Raw genomic sequence first — 11,521 nt, 5'->3', positions numbered from 1 at the left:
GGGCAGTGTGGGTCAGTCTCTGGCAGGGCGTTGTGTGTCTCTGGGGCAGTTGGGTCAGTGGTCCTCTGCGGGCAGTGTGTTTGGGTCTCTGCGGACAGTGTGGGTCTCTGCGGACAAGTGTGGGTCTCTGCGGCAATGTTTGTCTGTCGGCAGTGGCCCAAGGGCAGTTTGGGTCTATGCGGGCAGTGTGGGTCTCTGCGGACAGTGTGGGCTCTCTGCGGACAGTGTGGGTCAATCTGCGGACAAGTGTGGTGTTCTCTGCGGGACAGTGTGGGTCTCTGCGGACAGTGTGGGTCTCTGGCGGAACAGTGTGGGTCTCTGAGGGCAGTGTGGAGTCTTTTCTGCGGGCAGTGTACGTTCTCTGCGGGCCAGTGTGGGTCTCTGCGGGCAGTGTGGGTCTCTGCGGGCAGTGTGGGTCTCTGTGGGCAGTGTGGGTCTCTGTGGGCAGTGTGGGTCTCTGTGGGCAGTGTGGGTCTCTGTGGGCAGTGTGGGTCTCTGTGGGCAGTGTGTGTCTCTGTGGGCAGTGTGTGTCTCTGTGGGCAGTGTGTGTCTCTGCGGGCAGTGTGTGTCTCTGCGGGCAGTGTGTGTCTCTGCGGGCAGTGTGTGTCTCTGCGGGCAGTGTGTGTCTCTGCGGGCAGTGTGGGTCTCTGCGGGGCAGTGTGGGTCTCTGCGGGCAGTGTGTGATCTCTGCGGGCAGTGTGGATCTCTGCGGACAGTGTGGGTCTCTCTGGGCAGTGTGGGGTCTCTGCGGGCAGTGTGGGTCTCTGCGGGCAGTGTGGGTCTCTGCGGGCAGTGTGGGTCTCTGCGGGCAGTGTGGGTCCCTGTGGGCAGTGTGGGTCTCTGCGGGCAGTGTGGGTCTCTGCGGGCAGTGCGAGTCTCTGCGGACAGTGTACGTCTCTGGGCAGTGTGGGTCTCTGTGGGCAGTGTGTGTCAGTCTCTGTGGGCTGTGTGGGTCTCTGTGGGCAGTGTGGGTCACTGTGGGCAGTGTGGGTCTCTGCGGGCTGTGTGGGTCTCTGCGGGCTGTGTGGGTCTCTGTGGGTAGTGTAGACAGTGTGAGTTCTGTCTCTGTGGGCAGTGTGGGTCAGTCTCTGTGGGCAGTGTGGGTCAGTCTCTGTGGGCAGTGTGGGTCTCTGTGGCAGTGTGGGTCTCTGTGGGCAGTGTGGGTCTCTGTGGGCAGTGTAGGTCTCTGTGGGCAGTGTGGGCCTCTGTGGGCAGTGTGGGTCTCTGTGGGCTGTGTGGGTCTCAGTGGGTAGTGGAGGCAGTGTGAGTTCTGTCTCTGTAGGCAGTGTGGGTCAGTCTCTGTGGGCAGTGTGGGTCTCTGTGGGCAGTGTGGGTCTCTGTGGGCAGTGTGGGTCTGTGTGGGCAGTGTGGGTCAGTCTCTGTGGGCAGTCTGGGTCTCTGTGGGCAGTGTGGGTCTCTGTGGGCTGTGTGGGTCAGTCTCTGTGGGCAGTGTGGATCTCTGTGGGCAGTGTGGGTCAGTCTCTGTGGGCAGTGTGGGTCTCTGTGGGCAGTGTGGGTCTCGGTGGGCAGTGTAGGTCACTGTGGGTCCTGTGGGCAGTGGGTCAGTCTCTGTGGGCAGTGTGGGTCTCTGCGGACAGTGTGGGTCTCTGCGGGCAGTGTGGGTCTCTGTGGGCAGTGTGGGTCTCTGTGGGCAGTGTGGGTCTCTGTGGGCAGTGTGGGTCTCTGCGGGCAGTGTGGGTCTCTGTGGGCAGTGTGGGTCTCTGCGGGCAGTGTGCGTCTCTGCGGGCAGTGTGGGTCTCTGTGGGCAGTGTGGGTCTCTGTGGGCAGTGTGGGTCTCTGTGGGCAGTGTGGGTCTCTGTGGGCAGTGTGGGTCTCTGCGGGCAGTGTGGGTGTCTGCGGGCAGTGTGGGTCTCGGTGGGCAGTGTGGGTCTCTGGGTAGTGCGGGTCTCTGTTGGCAGTGTGGGTCAGTCTCTGCGGGCAGTGTGGGTCTCGGTGGGCAGTGTGTGTCTCTGTGGGCAGTGTGGGTCTCTGCGGACAGTGTGGGTCTCTGTGGGCAGTGTGGGTCAGTCTCTGCGGGCAGTGTGGGTCAGTCTCTGTGGGCAGTGTGGGTCAATCTCTGTGGGCGGTGTGGGTCTCTGTGGGCAGTGTGGGTCTCTGCGGGCAGTGTGGGTCTCTGTGGGCAGTGTGGGTCAGTCTCTGTGGGCAGTGTGTGTCTTTGCGGACAGTGTGGGTCCCTGCGGGCAGTGTGGGTCCCTGTGGGCAGTGTGGGTCCCTGTGGGCAGTGTGGGTCCCTGTGGGCAGTGTGGGTCTCTGTGGGCAGTGTGGGTCAGTCTCTGTGGCAGTGTGGGTCTCTGTGGGCTGTGTGGGTCTCTGTGGGCAGTGTGGGTCTCTGTGGGCAGTGTGGGTCTCTGTGGGCAGTGTGGGTCTCTGTGGGCAGTGTGGGTCTCTGTGGGCAGGTGGGTCTCTGTGGGGCAGTGTGGGTCTCTGTGGGCAGTGTGGGTCTCTGTGGGCAGGTGGGTCTCTGTGGGCAGTGTGGGTCTCTGCTGGGCAGTGTGGGTCTCTGTGGGCAGTGCGGGTCTCTGGGGCAGTGCTGGGTCTCTGGGGCAGTGGGGTCTCTGCGGGCAGTGTGGGTCTCTGCGGGCAGTGTGGGTCTCTGTGGGCAGTGTGGGTCTCTGCTGGGCATTGTGGGTCTCTGTGGGCAGTGTGGGTCTCTGTGGGCAGTGGGGTCTCTGTGGGCAGTGTGGGTCTCTGTGGGCCGTGTGGGTCTCTGCGGACAGTGTGGGTCTCTGGGGGCAGTGTGGGTCTCTGTGGGCAGTGTGGGTCAGTCTCTGCGTGCAGTGTGTGTCTCTGCGGACAGTGTGGGTCTCTGTGGGCAGTGTGCGTCTCTGTGGGCAGTGTGGGTCTCTGTGGGCAGTGTGGGTCAGTCTCTGCGTGCAGTGTGTGTCTCTGTGGGCAGTGTGGGTCTCTGTGGGCAGTGTGGGTCTCTGTGTGCAGTGTGGGTCAGTCTCTGTGGGCCGTGTGGGTCTCTGCGGACAGTGTGGGTCTCTGGGGGCAGTGTGGGTCTCTGTGGGCAGTGTGGGTCAGTCTCTGCGGGCAGTGTGTGTCTCTGCGGACAGTGTGGGTCAGTCTCTGCGTGCAGTGTGGGTCTCTGTGGGCAGTGTGGGTCTCTGTGGGCAGTGTGGGTCTCTGTGGGCAGTGTGGGTGAGTCTCTGTGGGCCGTGTGGGTCTCTGCGGACAGTGTGGGTCTCTGGGGACAGTGTGGGGTCTCTGGGGGCAGTGTGGGTCACTCTCTGTGGGCCGTGTGGGTCTCTACGGGCAGTGTGGGTATCTGTGGGCAGTGTGGGTCAGTCTCTTTGGGCAGTGTGGGTCTCTGCGGACAGTGTGGGTCAGTCTCTGCGTGCAGTGTGTGTCTCTGTGGGCAGTGTGGGTCTCTGTGGGCAGTGTGGGTCTCTGTGGGCAGTGTTGGTCTCTGTGGGCAGTGTGGGTCAGTCTCTGTGGGCAGTGTGGGTCTCTGCGGGCAGTGTGGGTCTCTGCGGACAGTGTGGGTCTCTGCGGACAGTGTGGGTCTCTGCGGGCAGTGTGGGTCTCTGCGGACAGTGTGGGTCTCTGCGGACAGTGTGGGTCTCTGCGGACAGTGTGGGTCTCTGTGGGCAGTGTGGGTCAGTCTCTGTGGGCAGTGTGGGTCTCTGTGGGCAGTGTGTGTCTCTGTGGGCAGTGTGGGTCTCTGCGGACAGTGTGGGTCTCTGCGGACAGTGTGGGTCTCTGTGGGCAGTGTTGTTCTCTGTGGGCAGTGTGGGTCAGTCTCTGTGGACAGTGTGGGTCTCTGCGGACAGTGTGGGTCTCTGTGGACAGTGTGGGTCTCTGGGGGCAGTGTGGGTCTCTGGGGGCAGTGTGGGTCTCTGCGGACAGTGTGGGTCAGTCTCTGCTGGCAGTGTGGGTCTCTGTGGGCAGTGTGGGTCAGTCTCTTTGGGCAGTGTGGGTCTCTGCGGACAGTGTGGGTCTCTGTGGGCAGTGTGTGTCTCTGTGGGCAGTGTGGGTCTCTGTGGGCAGTGTGGGTCAGTCTCTGCGTGCAGTGTGTGTCTCTGTGGGCAGTGTGGGTCTCTGTGGGCAGTGTGGGTCAGTCTCTGTGGGCAGTGTGGATCTCTGTGGGCAGTGTGTGTCTCTGTGGGCAGTGTGGGTCTCTGGGGGCAGTGTGGGTCAGTCTGTGGGCAGTGTGTGTCTCTGTGGGCAGTGTGGGTCTCTGTGGGCAGTGTGGGTCTCTGTGGACAGTGTGGGTCAGTCTCTGTGGGCAGTGTGGGTCTCTGTGGTCAGTGTCGGTCTCTGCGGACAGTGTGGGTCAGTCTCTGTGGGCAGTGTGGGTCTCTGTGGGCAGTGTGGGTCTCTGCGTTCAGCATCGCTTTTGACGAGATGCTTTGAACAATACTGATGCTGCTGCTGGTTGTAGGAATGAGAATATGTCGGTTCTGAGTGGAAATGTGAATGAATATTTCTGTTTCTGTCTGCATTGCCTTTCCCCTCCAGGCCTCCTTCGCCTTGAAGTGTTAGTACGGCAGTTCCTCATTTCGAAAGAGTCTCTCTCGATACGAATGCTGGACCATTCCTATGACCCCACTCCACTATTGAAGGAAATCCGTGATGACAAGATCTCCACCATCATCATCGATGCTAATGCTTCAGTGTCTTACTTAATTCTGAAAAAGGTTACGTGTAGGTGGTGGGGAGGCCATTTGCAAAGGGAGGATATGTGACTTGATTGACCTTGCAGGATTAGGGGTGTATTCGCTTCCCACTGAAGGGAAGGAATTGAATTTGTTCCGAGCAGGGAGCATTTGAGAAAAGTTCTATTTTCTAACTGTTGTCAATATGTAGGAACCTAATTCAGACCGAGAAATGAGGTTGAAGCAAGGAGAGAGTGAGAGATGGGAAACCCACTTATCAATAGTTTATGTCAATTTGTCATTTGATTCTTGCCAGCTCTTCTGAGGCCTTATTGGTGAAATGACTAATCTATTTTCACTGTCTGTCTGACTGGGGGAGAAGGTGGCATGCTGGAAGTGTCACTAGCCTAATCAACCCAAGATCCAGGCCATTGTCCTGGGTACATGGGTTCAAATCACATCAGCCAGTCACGTGTCTCAGTAATGTTCACCATGAAGCCTTTGTCAATTCTCATAAGAACCCAAATCCACAGAGTCCCAACAGAAGGAGGCATTCAGCCCATCGAGTCTGTACCGACCCTCCGAAAGAGCACTTTACCTACATCCACTATCCCTACCTGTCCCGGTAACACCACCCAATTGACCATAGCCAATCTACCTAACCCGTAGACCTTTGGACGCCAAGGGGTAATTTATCATAGACAATCTACCTAACCTGCACATCTTTGGACAATAGGACGAAACCGGAGCACCCGGAGGAAACCACACAGGGAGAGAACGTGCAAACTCCATGCAGTCACCAAAGGCTGGAATGGAACCTGGGTCCCTGGTGCTGTGAGGCAGCAGTGCTAACCACTGTGCCGCTCATAATCTGCCAACCTTATCCAACATGTCTTTCCAGAGCCAATGTGACTCTTCACTGCCCTCCGAGAATGCAGTTCAAGGGCAATGAGAGATGGGAGGAAATGCTGGCTTTGTCAGCGACTACTACATGCTGGGAAAGAATTAAACCCATTTTGTGACTGGAGCCTCAGGAGACAGGAAACCATTCAGCAGGTTACCCTCTCCTCCCACATGGACTATTGAGCCAATGCAGTCCTATCAGAGAATGTGTTTCTCAAACATCAAATGTTTAATTGAAGCTCTTACTGTCAATCACATCAAATGACCCTGCCGTTTTCAGTCAAATCACACAACTCTTCATTTCCATTGCAGGCTGCTGATTTGGGAATGACCTCAGCGTACTATAAGTACATTCTCACCACAATGGTAAGTTTGGCATGAATGTAGGGAAAACAATCACATAGCACACATCCCATCATCATGTGGTAAACACAGTGTAAAGACTGGGTCAGGATTACTGGACAGTCTTTTGTCTGTTCAATGTCAGGATTACTGGACAGAGTCTCTGTGTATTCAGGGTCAGGATTACTGTACAGAGTCTCTGTGTATTCAGGGTCAGGATTACTGTACAGAGTCTCTGTGTATTCAGGGTCAGGATTACTGTACAGGGTCTCTGTGTATTCAGGGTCAGGATTACTGTACAGAGTCTCTGTGTATTCAGGGTCAGGATTACTGTACAGGGTCTCTGTGTATTCAGGGTCAGGGTTACTGTACAGAGTCTCTGTGTATTCAGGGTCAGGATAACTGTACAGAGTCTCTGTGTATTCAGGGTCAGGATTACTGTACAGAGTCTCTGTGTATTCAAGGTCAGGATTACTGTGCAGAGTGTCTTGTGTATTCAGGGTCAGGATTATTGTACAGTGTCTCTGTGTATTCAGGGTCAGGATTACTGTACAGAGTCTCTGTGTATTCAGGGTCAGGATTACTGTACAGTCTTTTGTCTGTTCAATGTCAGGATTACTGTACAGAGTCTCTGTGTATTCAAGGTCAGGATTACTGTGCAGAGTGTCTTGTGTATTCAGGGTCAGGATTATTGTACAGTGTCTCTGTGTATTTTGGGTCAGGATTACTGTACAGAGTATCTGTGTATTCAGGGTCAGGATTACTGTACAGAGTCTCTGTGTATTCAGGGTCAGGATTACTGTACAGAGTCTCTGTGTATTCAGGGTCAGGATTACTGTACAGAGTCTCTGTGTATTCAGGGTCAGGATTACTGTACAGAGTCTCTGTGTATTCAGGGTCAGGATTACTGTACAGAGTCTCTGTGTATTCAGGGTCAGGATTACTGTACAGGGTCTCTGTGTATTCAGGGTCAGGATTACTGTACAGAGTCTCTGTGTATTCAGGGTCAGGATTACTGTACAGGGTCTCTGTGTATTCAGGGTCAGGGTTACTGTACAGAGTCTCTGTGTATTCAGGGTCAGGATAACTGTACAGAGTCTCTGTGTATTCAGGGTCAGGATTACTGTACAGAGTCTCTGTGTATTCAAGGTCAGGATTACTGTGCAGAGTGTCTTGTGTATTCAGGGTCAGGATTATTGTACAGTGTCTCTGTGTATTCAGGGTCAGGATTACTGTACAGAGTCTCTGTGTATTCAGGGTCAGGATTACTGTACAGTCTTTTGTCTGTTCAATGTCAGGATTACTGTACAGAGTCTCTGTGTATTCAAGGTCAGGATTACTGTGCAGAGTGTCTTGTGTATTCAGGGTCAGGATTATTGTACAGTGTCTCTGTGTATTTTGGGTCAGGATTACTGTACAGAGTATCTGTGTATTCAGGGTCAGGATTACTGTACAGAGTCTCTGTGTATTCAGGGTCAGGATTACTGTACAGAGTCTCTGTGTATTCAGGGTCAGGATTACTGTACAGAGTCTCTGTGTATTCAGGGTCAGGATTACTGTACAGAGTCTCTGTGTATTCAGGGTCAGGATAACTGTACAGAGTCTCTGTGTATTCAGGGTCAGGATTACTGTACAGAGTCTCTGTTTATTCAGGGTCAGGATTACTGTACAGAGTCTCTGTGTATTCAGGGTCAGGATTACTGTACAGAGTCTCTGTGTATTCAGGGTCAGGATTACTGTACAGAGTATCTGTGTATTCAGGGTCAGGATTACTGTACAGAGTCTCTGTGTATTCAGGGTCTGGATTACTGTACAGGGTCTCTGTGTATTCAGGGTCAGGATTACTGTACAGAGTCTCTGTGTATTCAGGGTCTGGATTACTGTACAGGGTCTCTGTGTATTCAGGGTCAGGATTACTGTACAGAGTCTCTGTGTATTCAGGGTCAGGATTACTGTACAGAGTCTCTGTGTATTCAGGGTCGGGATTACTGTACAGAGTCTCTGTGTATTCAGGGTCAGGATTACTGTACAGAGTCTCTGTGTATTCAGGGTCAGGATTACTGTACAGAGTCTCTGTGTATTCAGGGTCAGGATTACTGTACAGGGTCTTTGTGTATTCAGGGTCAGGATTACTGTACAGAGTCTGTGTATTCAGGGTCAGGATTACTGTACAGAGTCTCTGTGTATTCAGGGGCAGGATTACTGTTATGGGACAGGGTTTAGGGAACACCAAAGTGTATAATGGAGTTCCCCTGGACCACAATGTTTAATAGATTGTGGTTATGGGGAGCACAAGGGCCCACTTTACAGGTGTGATGCAACAGAGAACATAAGAACATAAGAACTGGGAGCAGGAGTAGGCCATCTGGCCCCTCGAGCCTGCTCTACCATTCAATGAGATCATGGCTGATCTTTTGTGGACTCAGCTCCACTTTCCGGCCCGAACACCATAACCCTTAATCCCTTTATTCTTCAAAAAACTATCTATCTTTACCTTAAAAACATGTAATGAAGGAGCCTCAACTGCTTCACTGGGCAAGGAATTCTATAGATTCACAACCCTTTGGTGAAGAAGTTCCTCCTAAATTCAGTCCTAAATCTACTTCCCCTTATTTTGAGGCTATGCCCCCTAGTTCTGCTTTCACCCGCCAGTGGAAACAACCTGCCCGCATCTATCCTATCTATTCCCTTCATAATTTTTAATGTTTCTATAAGATCCCCCCTCATCCTTCTAAATTCCAGCGAGTACAGTCCCAGTCTACTCAACCTCTCCTCGTAATCTAACCCCTTCAGCTCTGGAATTAACCTAGTGAATCTCCTCTGCACACCCTCCAGTGCCAGTATGTCCTTTCTCAGGTAAGGAGACCAAAACTGAACACAATACTCCAGGTGTGGCCTCACTAATACCTTATGCAATTGCAACATAACCTCCCTAGTCTTAAACTCCCTAGTCTTAAACTCCCTCTAGCAATGAAGGACAAAATTCCATTTGCCTTCTTAATCACCTGTTGCACCTGCAAACCAACTTTCTGTGACTCATGCACTAGCACACCCAGGTCTCTCTGCACAGCAGCATGCTTTAATATTTATCGTTTAAATAATGATCCCGTTTGCTGTTATTCCTACCAAAATGGATAACCTCACATTTGTCAACATTGTATTCCATCTGCCAGACCCTAGCCCATTCACTTAACCTATCCAAATCCCTCTTCAGACTTCCAGTATCCTCTGCACTTTTCGCTTTACCACTCATCTTAGTGTCATCTGCAAACTTGGACACATTACCCTTGGTCCCCAACTCCAAATCATCTATGTAAATTGTGAAACATTGTGGGCCCAACACGGATTCCTGAGGGACACCACTAGCTACTGATTGCCAACCAGAGAAACACCCATTAATCCCCACTCTTTGCTTTCTATTAATTGACCAATCCTCTGTCCATGCTACTACTTTACCCTTAATGCCATGCATCTTTATCTTATGCAGCAACCTTTTGTGTGGCACCTTGTCAAAGGCTTTCTGGAAATCCAGATATACCACATCCATTGGCTCCCCGTTATCTACCGCACTGGTAATGTCCTCAAAAAATTCCACTAAATTAGTTATGCACGACCTGCCCTTTATGAACCCATGCTGCGTCTGCCCAATGGGACAATTTCCATCCAGATGCCTCGCTATTTCTCCCTTGATGATAGATTTCAGTATCTTCCTTACTACCGAAGTTAAGCTCACTGGCCTATAATTACCCGCTCTCTGCCTACCTCCTTTTTTAAACAGTGGTGTCACGTTTGCTAATTTCCAATCCACCAGGACCACCCCAGAGTCTAGTGAATTTCGGTAAATTATCACTAGCGCATTTGCAATTTCCCTAGCCATCTCTTTTAGCACTCTGGGATGCATTCCATCAGGACCAGGAGACTTGTCTACCTTTAGCCCCATTAGCTTGCCCATCGCTACCTCCTTAGTGATAACAATCCTCTCAAGGTCCTCACCTATCATAGCCTCATTTCTATCAGTCACTGGCATGTTATTTGTGTCTTCCACTGTGATGACCGACCCAAAAAACCTGTTCAGTTCCTCATCTCCCATTATTAAATCTCCCTTCTCATCCTCTAAAGGACCAATATTTACCTTAGCCACTCTTTTTTGTTTTATATATTTGTAAAAACTTTTACTGTCTGTTTTTATATTCTGAGCAAGTTTACTCTCATACTCTGGGCTGGATTCTCCCCTACCCGGCGTGACGGAGGGTGCCGGCGTAGGGGAGTGGCGCCAACCACTCAGGGGTCGCGCCTCCCCAAAGGTGGGGAATTCTCCCCACCTTTGGGGGCCAGCCCCGCGCCGGAGCAGTTTGCACCAGAAGACTGGCGCAAACACCCGGCACAATCGGAAGCGGGGCTGGCCGAAAGGCTTTCCGCGGTCGGCGCATGCGCCGGCAGTGACGTCAGCGGCAGCTGGCCGCTGACGTCACTGCCGGGGCATGCGCGATGCGGGGTTCTCCTCCGCGTCCGCCATGGCGGAGGCCGTGGCGGCGCGGAAGGAGAAAGAGTGCCCCCACGGCACTGCCCCGCGGAGTGAGCGGGGGGCCCCGATCGCGGGCCAGGCCTCCGTGGGGGCACCCCCCCGGGTCCGATCGCCCCCCGCCCCCCCAGGACCCCGGGGGCCTGCTCACGCCGCTGAGCCCGCCGTTCCAGAGGTGGTTTAAACCTCGGCGGCGGGAGAAGGCCTCCCAGCAGCGGGACTTCGGCCCATCCGGGCCGGAGATTTGAGGTAAGTTTAAAAAAAATGAAATCCCGCCGGCGCCAGCTGTTTTCACAGGCTGCCGGCGGGATTTGCACAACGCCGGTTTATGACCGGCGGGAGAATTCAAAAACCTGTGGGAGCGGAAATAACGCCGCTTCCCGCCTATTCTCCGACCCTGCGTGGGGTCGGAGAATTTCGCCCTCTATCTTACTCTTTTTTATAGCTTTTTTAGTAGCTTTCTGTTGCCCCCTAAAGATTTCCCAGTCCTCTAGTCTCCCACTAATCTTTGCCACTCTGTATGCTTTTTCCTTCAATTTGATACTCTCCCTTATTTCCTTAGATATCCATGGTCGATTTTCCCTCTTTCCACCGTCCTTCCTTTTTGTTGGTATAAACCTTTGCTGAGCACTGTGAAAAATCGCTTGGAAGGTTCTCCACTGTTCCTCAACTGTTCCACCATAAAGTCTTTGCTCCCAGTCTACCTTAGCTAGTTCTTCTCTCATCCCATTGTAATCTCCTTTGTTTAAACACTAGTATTTGATTTTACCTTCTCACCCTCCATCTGTATTTTAAATTCCACCATATTGTGATCACTCCTTCCGAGAGGATCCCTAACTATGAGATCATGAATCAATCCTGTCTCATTACACAGGACAAGATCTAGGACCGCTTGTTCCCTCGTAGGTTCCATTACATACTGTTCTAGGAAACTATCACGGATACATTCTTTAAACTCCTCCTCAAGGTTGCCTTGACCGACCTGGTTAAACCAATCGACATGTAGATTAAAATCCCCCATGATAACTGCTGTACCATTTCTACATGCATCAGTTATTTCTTTGTTTATTGCCTGCTTCACCATAACGTTACTATTTGATGGCCGATAGACTACTCCTATCAGTGACTTTTTCGC

General features: G+C 52.6%; 1 protein-coding gene across 1 annotated transcript in view; it reads left to right on the top strand.

Moving 5' to 3' along the window:
• LOC119974300 (glutamate receptor ionotropic, kainate 5-like) overlaps positions 1-11,521 on the top strand; it is a 268,585-nt gene that overhangs the window by 130,172 nt on the left and 126,892 nt on the right. The window contains exons 5-6 of the mRNA XM_038813072.1: positions 4,483-4,661; positions 5,835-5,888. Of these exons, the coding sequence (XP_038669000.1) occupies positions 4,483-4,661; positions 5,835-5,888 (233 nt within the window). The remainder of the gene's footprint in view (positions 1-4,482; positions 4,662-5,834; positions 5,889-11,521) is intronic.

The sequence above is a fragment of the Scyliorhinus canicula genome, chromosome 12 (assembly GCF_902713615.1).
Source record: "Scyliorhinus canicula chromosome 12, sScyCan1.1, whole genome shotgun sequence".
NCBI lineage: Eukaryota > Metazoa > Chordata > Chondrichthyes > Carcharhiniformes > Scyliorhinidae > Scyliorhinus > Scyliorhinus canicula.
The sequence above is the reverse complement of the archived record's forward strand: the minus strand, read 5'-3'. Positions and strand labels throughout refer to the sequence as shown.